At 36.2% G+C, this 12,430-nt stretch overlaps 1 protein-coding gene across 1 annotated transcript; it reads left to right on the top strand.

Annotated features, from left to right (window-relative positions):
* The first annotated feature begins 481 nt into the window (after positions 1-481).
* On the top strand, positions 482-10,955 carry LOC128238573 (threonylcarbamoyl-AMP synthase-like). Its single transcript, XM_052954629.1, has 5 exons — positions 482-683; positions 4,097-4,292; positions 6,028-6,262; positions 6,683-6,819; positions 9,528-10,955. Exons 1-5 carry the CDS (start codon positions 563-565, stop codon positions 9,586-9,588), a joined length of 750 nt encoding a protein of 249 aa, XP_052810589.1. The 5' UTR covers positions 482-562; the 3' UTR covers positions 9,589-10,955.
* The last annotated feature ends 1,475 nt before the right edge of the window (positions 10,956-12,430 follow it).

Below are 12,430 nucleotides of genomic sequence, written 5' to 3'. Positions count from 1 at the left end.
ATGTAATGTACAGTAATCGTTTCTTTTTAACATTCCCCAGTAAGCACAAGAAGTTCACCACTACTCCCTCCCATCATTTTCTTTTTCCCCTCTCTATATATTTCTTACACTTAGCTTAATATCTACCTTTTCTATTAGTATCCAATGTGTTACTGGACATTAGAAACCACTGTTCTCTTTTTGGGAAAGGCCACATTTTGGAAAAGACCTAGGTTGCCATATATTTTACTTTCATGTATAAACATTTCTATGCGTTTTGCATTTTGTACGCAAATGTAAAAAAACAAACTTAAAATAAGTTTTTTCATCGTCCAATTTATTTTCTTTGAAATATTGCGCCCAAGACAAACGGAAGGGTGACGTCGCTGTGATCTTCTTTTGATCTAAATGAACTTAATGTGTACGCTTACGTACGGGATTTACTGCGTTGTGTGTGGCTTCCAGCTTGATGATGAATAACATTTCAAAGCTGGGCCAATTATCTAAGATGGCTGCGCCCGTTGATGCAATGTGTATGAAATAGTTTTTAATGATTTAATAAGTTGACCGGCGTGCTCATGCTATGCGACTCGCACCAAGACTTTCTTTAAGAATAATCCATAATTTGAAACAGGTGGCTCATCTCTCAGAAATGCAGAACCCATCCAAACCAACCATCTTAAATCTGCCTGTGACACAGAAAGGTAAACAATCATTAAATTGCTGATATTATCATGATTACTATGAAATATAGTGTATTTTCATTAGTATCATTTTGTTATGAAAATATAGTGGACATGATAAACCTTAGAGGAAAAGTGTGTCCTGTATGGTGAACTCCTGAAAGTTAAAACACCAGCACGGAGCTCTAACCAACAGCAAAGCGGGCGGCTGGTTCTTACCAACACACACTACATTCCTGCCACCATTAGTAGCATTGCAACATGACTTTTTTTAATAATTTGACATGCAAAAACCTTACATTTCTGTTAATATACATATTTTGTGAGTATAAAAATGCAAGAATTATTGAAATATCTCATTTCAAAGTGAAGATATAGCCATTTGTATGCACCCACCCTTCACCGCCATTAAAATGCACTAACTGAAAAGTCACGAAATCCTGACCCAAGTTTTTATTTTCATTGTAAGGCATGTAGAACTGCTCAAAAGGCTTTTTTACTATGCAGACATAATAACTGAATAAAACACAGCAAATAAACAAACTAAAATAAATAAACAGTTTCGTTACAAACTGAAACGAGTTGTACATTAATTGCAATTACCGGTACAGTATTACACTGCTATTTAATAATGTGATATTGATGAAACCAATTATTATATTAATATTATATTATATTTAATAATGATTGTCAATTTATGAGTGAATTCCTTCTTTTTGCTGTTGTCTCCTGTTAAATGGTTTATAAATACTAATTTGTGATTGATTTTAAACATGATTCCCATTTGTAAGTTATAATCACATATAAACATCAACTCTGTATTTAAATAGTACATTTACATTACTTTAAGGCATAAAAAAAGAAATGGGAAACATGCTTATTAATTTTCCAAATAAGCTTAAGTTATTTGTGTTTAAAAAAATTCAAAATGAAGCCTTATTTGCATTCACTAAATATGTTGCCTTACTGTTTCAATTTATTTTCTACATTATGTAATATGTGATTTATATGTCATATAACATGACCCATGATTGGAATAAAATTCATCTTATCTTTTCTTATTACACAAAAACAACGTTTCAGTTTGAAAACTACTGATGTAACCTAAATCTGGCATTTTTCTCGGGCTTTATTTTATATCAACACGTCTTGATTACACACTGTAAACATATTTGAGAACGAAACGGTACGAAACTGGGGACGAACACAAACTTTGTGAAAAATTTATTTTACAATTATTTAAAGAATGGACATAAAATGTATTCATTCTTAATGTTTACAGCTATTTACACAAGGTGTACTTGCAGTTTGAAGCTGTCAGCAACTGTTTCATGCATTAATCAAACATCTGACTGGGTGAAAACTGTAGTTTCATTTCGCGGCAGCCATTTTGGAATTTTGTTTACATTTTGGCAAAGTCTATAAATGGTCTGAGAACGTTCATAGTCCAATTGTTTTCGTATCAAAAGTTATAAAAAACTATGAGAGACCCCTCCCATGCTTAAAAACAAACCAAATAATCCGTTGTACTTGCCTTAAAACATGAAAAAAACGTTTAATCAAATTTTCACTTTCGTTTTTCTTTTAGAAAAACCACGTTTTCAGTGAACTTTGACTGATTTCCAAAATATTTCATCATCTAATTAACTATAAATAGCCACATGGTTCTCCGCAAATGTTGATATATGTGTTTTAAAGAGTGTATAAAATCGGTACCAATATTGGGTCGCCTTCCGTGAAAAATTAATATTCATGAGATTCATAAAGGGAGACTACTACAATCGACTTGGCATCGCTACCATTAGCCTTCTTTTAGGCAGAGGGAGGCTCTCCTGTTTTTCACTTCCATCACTATAGTTAACCTGAAAAGAAAAGTGCACCCGGGACTCGAACCCACGACTGCCGTAAAATAAGCAAGAAACTCTAACCGACTGAGCTAACTGGGCAGCTGGTTCTAACCTACACACTCTATTTGGATAATTGTTCGTTTCAGTAAGATTTTAAGATATATTGCCAATTTACCTTCAAAACCTATATTTCAATAGTGGCGTAGAGACGGGTGAAATATTTACTTTTGATGTTCACATAGTCAAATATAATGCAATCTTACACTTACTCAAACAATTTTTCTATTTATTTTATGCTAAATGGGGATATATAATGACAAGTCATTGTTGATTTTTAGTAAAACCTGCCAAATTGTATGTGAACATAACATCATTTTTGAAATGACATTCTTGAATTTGTGTTGCATCCCTGTGCACACTGAGGTTTGATTTGGTACTGAGAGGAGGCTTAAATTTCAAAACAGTGAAAAACATCAATTGAAAAGATTATTTGACTGATTGAAACATTATTATTATTATTATTATTATTATTATTATTATTATTATTATTTATTATTATTATTATAATAAATATTATTTTTATTTCACTGAAAAATCTCTCCAAGCCATCATAAAGCATATGATAAAATATTTTAAAATGTGTTTTCAACTAGAAATGTGAAGTAGTACTAAGGTGTTCAAGTCATACAAATTACTACAATTAGTAGTACAATTAATAGGAGAAGTCAGAGTAGAAGTCTCTTTAAGCAATTTACCAAGGGATATTTGGCCTGTTTTTAAAAGGTTAGTCAATTAATTTCATAGTTCACATTACACGTTTTGCTTTTACCATCAGTTTAAATTGTGTAAGTCACACTTTGTGTCCAAACGAAAGAATGTTCATGTACATGAATTTGGCATGTCTTTCTTCTGCAGCCTTTAGTAAGTAATTTTGTCATGTGTACTTATTTACACACTGTACTCAAATAAAGGTTGACTTCGCACTAAGTACTAAGTACAAGTTTGTGTTGTCTCGAGTCTCCTGTTCAGTGTTTCTTAAAAAAATGTTCTGCATACATAAAAAGAGTTGATATTTCATTTTCAAGGCAATAGAATGTTAGTTATTAAAGGTGTAAAGATAGGTTTTACTTCCGTTAATACAGCTAGGGTTTTAGCTAAAGCGTTATGGTAGGGTTCTGCACCCTGTATTTTTTTGATAGCACCCTTCTGCCCTCATGGAAACCAGTGTCATTCATAGAATGAAATGCTGAAGACTGTTGAATATTTCTTTTGTATTGTTTTGATTAAAACTTTAAAAAGGATAATAAATACATAAAATCTTTACATATTTTGCAGTTGAAACTTTATATTACTTCAATTTAAATTCCTGACAAACTTTGTCAAATTCAAAATGTTCAAGTTATTCACAATCAAATACAATGTGCCTTCATCCCTTATCACCCTGTCCCGCTTTTACAGCACCTTATTGTTCTTAAAATTGGCTGAAACCCTACACAGCGCCGTAATATTTCTTTCTGAAAGATAGTTTGTGTTTTCTATTTTACTTTAGTAATCATTAATAAGTTTGGTGTTTTGCAAAATTTATAGTTGATCCTGCCCAAGTGAAAGTCGCAGCTGAGAGCCTTCTAAATGGGAACATCATAGCTGTTCCAACAGACACTATATATGGAGTTGCTGGGCTTGTACAGAATTCAGAAGCCATCAGGAAGATTTACAACATCAAAAATCGGGACCAGGCAAAGCCTATTGCCATAAGTGTTGGCAATGTCGCAGATTTTTACAAGTATGTGCTAGGTTGCTAGGTTGTTTTTTACCTCAGCTACTTCTCATTTGAAAATTATATTGATATTTTTACCCAATTTAAAGACACATGATTACCCCAAAAAATATTAGCAAAAAATATAAAAAGTTTGTTTTGGTACATCATGGAATTTTAGTATGTCAATCTTTCATTCATTTTGATAAATGAGTATTTACACGAAATACTGATAAATTTTCCCAATATGAAGCATTAACGCTGTATTTTTGCCCAATTTTTGCTGAAAAAACCCTGTGTGTTCAATGGGATAGATACAACTGATTGCGAATGATCTTGGCTTCTCCTCCGCCTCAATACACCAAGTGAATTTCAAATCATGTGCATCATCTTATCTATAGACTGTCAATCGACTTCATGCATAAAAGAAAGCCAACTGCCACTATTAGCTGTATTTTTGCCCAATTTTTGCTGAAAAAAACCTGTGTGTTCAATGGGATAGATACAACTGATTGCGAATGATCTTGGCTTCTCCTCCGCCTCAATACACCAAGTGAATTTCAAATCAAGTGCATCATCTTATCTATAGACTGTCAATTGACTTCATGCATAAAAGAAAGCCAACTGCCACTATCAGCTGTATTTTTGCCCAATTTTTGCTGAAAAAACCCTGTGTGTTCAATGGGATAGATACAACTGATTGCGAATGATCTTAGCTTCTCCTCCGCCTCAATACACCAAGTGAATTTCAAATCATGTGCATCATCTTATCTATAGACTGTCAATCGACTTCATGCATAAAAGAAAGCCAACTGCCACTATTAGCTGTATTTTTGCCCAATTTTTGCTGAAAAAAAACCTGTGTGTTCAATGGGATAGATACAACTGATTGCGAATGATCTTGGCTTCTCCTCCGCCTCAATACACCAAGTGAATTTCAAATCAAGTGCATCATCTTATCTATAGACTGTCAATTGACTTCATGCATAAAAAAAAGCCAACTGCCACTATCAGCTGTATTTTTGCCCAATTTTTGCTGAAAAAACCCTGTGTGTTCAATGGGATAGATACAACTGATTGCGAATGATCTTAGCTTCTCCTCCGCCTCAATACACCAAGTGAATTTCAAATCATGTGCATCATCTTATCTATAGACTGTCAATCGACTTCATGCATAAAAGAAAGCCAACTGCCACTATTAGCTGTATTTTTGCCCAATTTTTGCTGAAAAAAACCTGTGTGTTCAATGGGATAGATACAACTGATTGCGAATGATCTTGGCTTCTCCTCCGCCTCAATACACCAAGTGAATTTCAAATCAAGTGCATCATCTTATCTATAGACTGTCAATCGACTTCAAGCATAAAAGAAAGCCAACTGCCACTATCAGCAATTGAGCATACTTTACTCACTTTTTAGTGAGTAGGGGTTTGTTATACAATTATATACATGATATACCAGATTAAAACAAAACCAGATCTTATAATGTTCAAGTCAAGTTAAGTCAATATGTGTTTCTCTCCAATTCTGATAACCCAGTTGGCTTGAAGTCTTAGGGACATCTGGAAAAACCCTGAGCCTCGGAAAATTTGATCCAAGCGGAAATTTTTACCTTCAGTATAAAGAAAAGGGTCCTTAACAACCAGTTGGAACTTAAAAGGAATTCGAGCCAAACAAGTCCCAAGCCAATGGGGTTTGACTGTAAATACATTTCTAATATAATCAATCCCATTGTTAACAGAAGCCTTTCGAATTTTTTCAGATGGAGTAAAGTTATTCTACCTCAGGGACTTTTAGACGATCTCTTGCCGGGCCCAGTTACAATTGTGCTACAAAGATCGTCGCAACTCAACCCAGACCTAAACCCTGGCACACCGCTTGTTGGCATTCGCATTCCTAATCACCCATTTATCATTGAACTGGCACGAAAATGTGGTGGACCCATTGCGCTCACTAGTGCTAACATATCGTCAACTAAGAGCACATTGAATACACGGGTATTTGGATTATTTTACAAGCTGGCATGCCCTATTCTGGTGAAATGCTTTCAAAGCTCGCACAAATTTTAGGATTTTTTTATGCCAAATACATATAAGAGTTCCAGCTTTTTCTTCCAAAAGTATTATTTTGATGACTGAATAGATTCAGTTTCCAAGTTTGATATGGAAATAATAAATTTTACTTTTAGGTTTAAATTCATCAATGTTATTTGAGTTAGCTTTATAGCAAAGTGGCAATTAAATGCCAAGGTTTGCAAGTTGACAGTCTTTGTAATCTGTGAGAAGTACAAATGTAACAATAATTGGCCTGCATGTAGAAGCTCTGAACTGTTCCCATGTTAGGCTTTATATGATATTTCAAAAAATGCTTATCTAAGGGAGGTAATGAATATTAACAGTATTGAATTTCATTCCCAGGAGTTTGCAGAGTTATGGCCTCAGCTGGATGTGATTTGTGACGGGGGACAACTAGGGGACACAGAGTTTTCAAGACGAGGGTCCACAGTTGTAGATCTATCAGTGAGAGGGAAATACAGGATCATTAGGGATGGCAGGTGAGTGGATTAGGACACAGAGTTTTCACAGTGGGTCCACAGTAGTATCTCTATCAGTGAGAGGGAAATACAGGATCATTAGGGATGGCAGGTGAGTGGATTAGGACACAGAGTTTTCACAGTTGGTCCACAGTAGTATCTCTATCAGTGAGTGGGAAATACAGGATCATTAGGGATGGCAGGTGAGTGGATTAGGACACAGAGTTTTCACAGTGGGTCCACAGTAGTATCTCGATCAGTGAGTGGGAAATACAGGATCATTAGGGATGGCAGATGAGTGGATGGGGACACAGAGTTTTCACAGTGGGCCCACAGTAGTAGATCTATCAGTGAGAGTGAAATACAGGATCATTAGGGATGGCAGGTGAGTGGATGGGTACACAGAGTTTTCACAGTGGGTCCACAATGGTAGATCTATCAGTGAGAGGGAAATACAGGATCATTAGGGACGGCAGGTGAGTGGATTAGGACACAGAGTTTTCACAGTGGGTCCACAGTAGTAGATCTATCAATGAGAGGGAAATACAGGATCATTAGGGATGGCAGGTGAGTGGATTAGGACACAGAGTTTTCACAGTGGGTCCACAGTGATAGATCTATCAGTGAGTGGGAAATACAGGATCATTAGGGATGACAGGTGAGTGGATGGGGACACAGAGTTTTCACAGTGGGTCCACAGTAGTAGATCTATCAGTGTGGGGGAAATACAGGATCATTAGGGATGGCAGGTGAGTGGATTAGGACGCAGAGTTTTCACAGTTCGTCCACAGTAGTAGATCTATCAGTGAGTGGGAAATACAGGATCATTAGGGATGGCAGGTGAGTGGATTAGGACACAGAGTTTTCACAGTTGGTCCACAGTAGTAGATCTATCAGTAAGAGGGAAATACAGGATCATTAGGGATGGCAGGTGAGTGGATGGGGACACAGAGTTTTCAAGACGAGGGTCCACAGTTGTAGATCTATCAGTGGGAGGGAAATACAGGATCATTAGGGATGGTAGGTGAGTGGATGGGGACACAGAGTTTTCACAGTGGGTCCACAGTAGTAGATCTATCAGTAAGAGGGAAATACAGGATCATTAGGGATGGCAGGTGAGTGGATGGGGACACAGAGTTTTCACAGTGGGTCCACAATGGTAGATCTATCAGTGAGGGGGAAATACAGGATCATTAGGGACGGCAGGTGAGTGGATGGGGACACAGAGTTTTCACAGTGGGTCCACAATGGTAGATCTATCAGTGAGGGGCAAATACAGGATTATTAGGGATGGCAGGTGAGTGGATGGGGACACAGAGTTTTCAAGACGAGGGTCCACAGTTGTAGATCTATCAGTGTGGGGGAAATACAGGATCATTAGGGATGGCAGGTGAGTAGATTAGGACACAGAGTTTTCACAGTGGGTCCACAATGGTAGATCTATCAGTATGGGGGAAATACAGGATCATTAGGGATGGCAGGTTAGTGGATTAGGACACAGAGTTTTCACAGTTGGTCCACAGTGATAGATCTATCAGTGAGTGGGAAATACAGGATCATTAGGGATGGCAGGTGAGTGGATTAGGACACAGAGTTTTCACAGTTGGTCCACAGTAGTAGATCTATCAGTGAGGGGGAAATACAGGATCATTAGGGATGGCAGGTGAGTGGATGGGGACACAGATTTTTCACAGTGGGTCCACAATGGTAGATCTATCAGTATGGGGGAAATACAGGATCATTAGGGATGGCAGGTGAGTGGATGGGGACACAGAGTTTTCGCAGTGGGTCCACAGTGATAGATCTATCAGTGAGTGGGAAATACAGGATCATTAGGGACGGCAGGTGAGTGGATTAGGACACAGAGTTTTCACAGTGGGTCCACAGTGGTAGATCTATCAGTGTTGGGGAATACAGGATCATTAGGGATGGCAGGTGAGTGGATGGGGGACACTGATATTTCACTGTTAGGGTCTATGGTGGTATTTCTATCAGTATGGGGACAACTATTCGTAGGAAGGGTTGGGTAACCTGAACTTGAAGTATTTTAAGCCCTTAATCAGCTGTAGGGAACAAAAAATAAAGAAAGAAATTATCAGATGGTTACAATCTCCCTTATTTTATCAAATTATTCCCAAACATCATAGCTATAATGAATCCAAACTTAAATGTACATTGACAGCATGTAAAACAGTTTCATATTTTGCCATGTATAAAAGGTAAAAAAAAATTATGATCAAAACATCACCGAATATGAGCAAGTCACCTGCTATCTGGTGACATGCCTAATAAGTTTGATAAAGATAGGCAGTCTTCGTCATAACTAGGTTGCCCGAAGCCCAGGACAAGTAAATACTTTTTCGGGCAAGTCGAAATTCCAAGGTGGTTGCCTGTATGGGCAAGTGCATTTTTCCGAAATTTAGATCCCTCTGTTTTCATAACTTTTTCATCAACAATGCAGAAATCCTGATTGAACATTATTGTTATATTGAAATATTGGCTTTCGTATATTTACATATGAATAGGTTAATTTGGGCAAGTAAAACTGTGTTTGGGCAAGTGGTTTTCTTTAATTACTTGCCAGAAAGGACAAATGCTGAAAAAATATTAAGGCATAGGCTGGATATGTATATATTTATTTCTAATTCTCAGCATTAAACTTCTAACTTCATAATTCCCAGTCAGTGTGTTATCATTGGTTCTTCGAAATGACCCTTATCTGTTTTCAGTGCCAAAAAAGAGACCGTTGAAGTCCTAGAACGATACAGTCTACAAGACGCGGCTTCTTGATGTCAGCTGTGTATAGACAATATATAGACATAATTTATCAACTGTGTTATATCAATCATTGGAAATTGTAAAGTGCAATTTCATGTTCTGTAAAATGACATTACTGACTGCTAGTAACAGTTAACTGTTTTTATTTACATTGTATACTATATTGTTTAAAATATATTTCTTAGTGTTGGCACAAATTTTTCCATACTAGCCAGAACACTACATGAGACACTGAATAACCCACTTAACAAAACCAGTGCATTACTGTATGTAGCTTTTTAAAGCACTTTTGTGCACTTATCTCAAAGGTCAAGGTCAATGTTTATATGATATAGATTTAATAGTAATAATTTGTATTTCCATCATAACTGTTAAACAAAGAATGGAAATTCAATCAATTTTAGACTTTATATAAGAATGTCATTTTCATCATTGGAGAACGGTGTTAAAGTTATGGTCTATATAAGCATTTAAGGTTCAAAACTACATATTGAAAAGCACAAAAACAAAAAGATTTTTTTTTTTTTTTTTTTTTTTTAGTTTTTCATTATTTTTTCAAACTGACTATAAAAACAATAGGGTCGGCGCCTATTCCGTAGGTAGGGTCGGGTAACCCGAACCAAATGTATTATTTTTTTTAGGCCTTATCTTAAAGGTCAAGGCCAAACTTAGAGGTCAATGATATTCAATATGGATTTCATAGCAATATTTCTTGTCTTTGGCTCTCAGCCATAACTGCTTAATCAAGAATTGATATTAAATCGATTTCTTCACGTTTCTTAGAGCATACCGTAATGATAAGGTGTGTCATACATAGAATTTGTGCTTATCTAAAAGCTCAAGGTCAATCTTAGTGGTCAATGTTATACAATATGGATTCCATAGCAATTACTTGTGTCTTGGCAATAACTTGATTATTATAAATTGAAATTCAATCAATTTCTTCACATTTGTAGAACACCATTGGAAGGTCTGTCATGCACAAAATATGAAGGTCATGGTCACACTTGGAGATTAGTGTTGCAAAAATATGGATTAGGATTTCATAATACCAATAAAAGTTGTGTCTCAGCCATTACCTTCTATTCAAATTTCTCTCATATACAAATGGCTATCACTTTGACTAGACATAATCTGGGGCATTTATGATGAATCTCATGATCTATGACATGGCTTGATTCTTTAAGTATTTATTTGTAACAATAGCTTTAAAGAGGGTATTTTTGTTTTATCAATCATATTTTACATCAACATTTTATGACAACATGTGTATTTGTGAACGGAATTCCACATTTCTTACAAAATTGTACTCATGAATTATGTTTTGAGCTGTGTGTTTCAAGGACTCCATTTTATTTTATATTAAAAGGAATTGGTTTAATTTCAATTATTCTTTAATCAAGTCCTTGGCACAAATATTAAATGGCGATGCATGGTTTACCCCCATGCGATTTTGGTATCACTTAAAAGGGTATATCTTGCTGATCAATAATGAAAAAATAAATAACTGAAAATATAATTTTAACAGATGAAGTTAAGCCCATTTGTATTCAGGTTCTGTATTTCAACTATAATTTGATGTAAATGGCCTATAAGGCAAAAGATCTGTAGATTTAATTTTTTGGTACAATTTTTTTCCTTTACAAGCTAACCCTTTGAAATGATACCCAAAAAATATAGGGCCACCAGGCGTTCCAATTTTTCACATTATTGTACATTGAATACATGTACCTAAAACCAGTGTTACGGGCCTAGCTACATATGAGCAGTATTTTTGGGAGATTTGTACTATGTGCCATTGACAACCTTAAACCAGCGTTACGGGCCTAGCTACATATGAGCAGTATTATTGGGAGATTTGTACTATGTGCCATTGAAAACCTTAAACCAGCGTTACGTTCGTAGCTACATATGAGCAGTATTATTGAGAGATTTGTACTATGTGCCATTGACAACCTTAAACCAGCGTTACGGGCCTAGCTACATATGAGCAGTATTATTGGGAGATTTGTACTATGTTCCATTGACAACCTTAAACCAGCGTTACGGGCCTAGCTTCATATGAGCAGTATTATTGAGAGATTTGTACTATGTTCCATTGACAACCTTAAACCAGGGTTACGGGCCTAGCTACATATGAGCAGTATTATTGGGAGATTTGTACTATGTTCCATTGACAACCTTAAACCAGCGTTACGTTCGTAGCTACATATGAGCAGTATTATTGGGAGATTTGTACTATGTTCCATTGACAACCTTAAACCAGCGTTACGGGCCTAGCTACATATGAGCAGTATTATTGGGAGATTTGTACTATGTTCCATTGACAACCTTAAACCAGCGTTACGGGCCTAGCTACATATGAGCAGTATTATTAGGAGATTTGTACTATGTTCCATTGACAACCTTAAACCAGCGTTACGGGCCTAGCTACATATGAGCAGTATTATTGGGAGATTTGTACTATGTTCCATTGACAACCTTAAACCAGCGTTACGGGCCTAGCTACATATGAGCAGTATTATTGGGAGATTTGTACTATGTGCCATTGACAACCTTAAACCAGCGTTACGGGCCTAGCTACATATGAGCAGTATTATTGGGAGATTTGTACTATGTGCCATTGACAACCTTAAACCAGTGTTACGGGCCTAGCTACATATGAGCAGTATTATTGGGAGATTTGTACTATGTTCCATTGACAACCTTAAACCAGCGTTACGGGCCTAGCTACATATGAGCAGTATTATTGAGAGATTTGTACTATGTTCCATTGACAACCTTAAACCAGCGTTACGGGCCTAGCTACATATGAGCAGTATTATTGGGAGATTTGTACTATGTTCCATTGACA

Source organism: Mya arenaria, chromosome 6 (genome assembly GCF_026914265.1).
Source record: "Mya arenaria isolate MELC-2E11 chromosome 6, ASM2691426v1".
Lineage (NCBI taxonomy): Eukaryota > Metazoa > Mollusca > Bivalvia > Myida > Myidae > Mya > Mya arenaria.
This window is presented reverse-complemented; position numbering and strand designations above follow the sequence as displayed.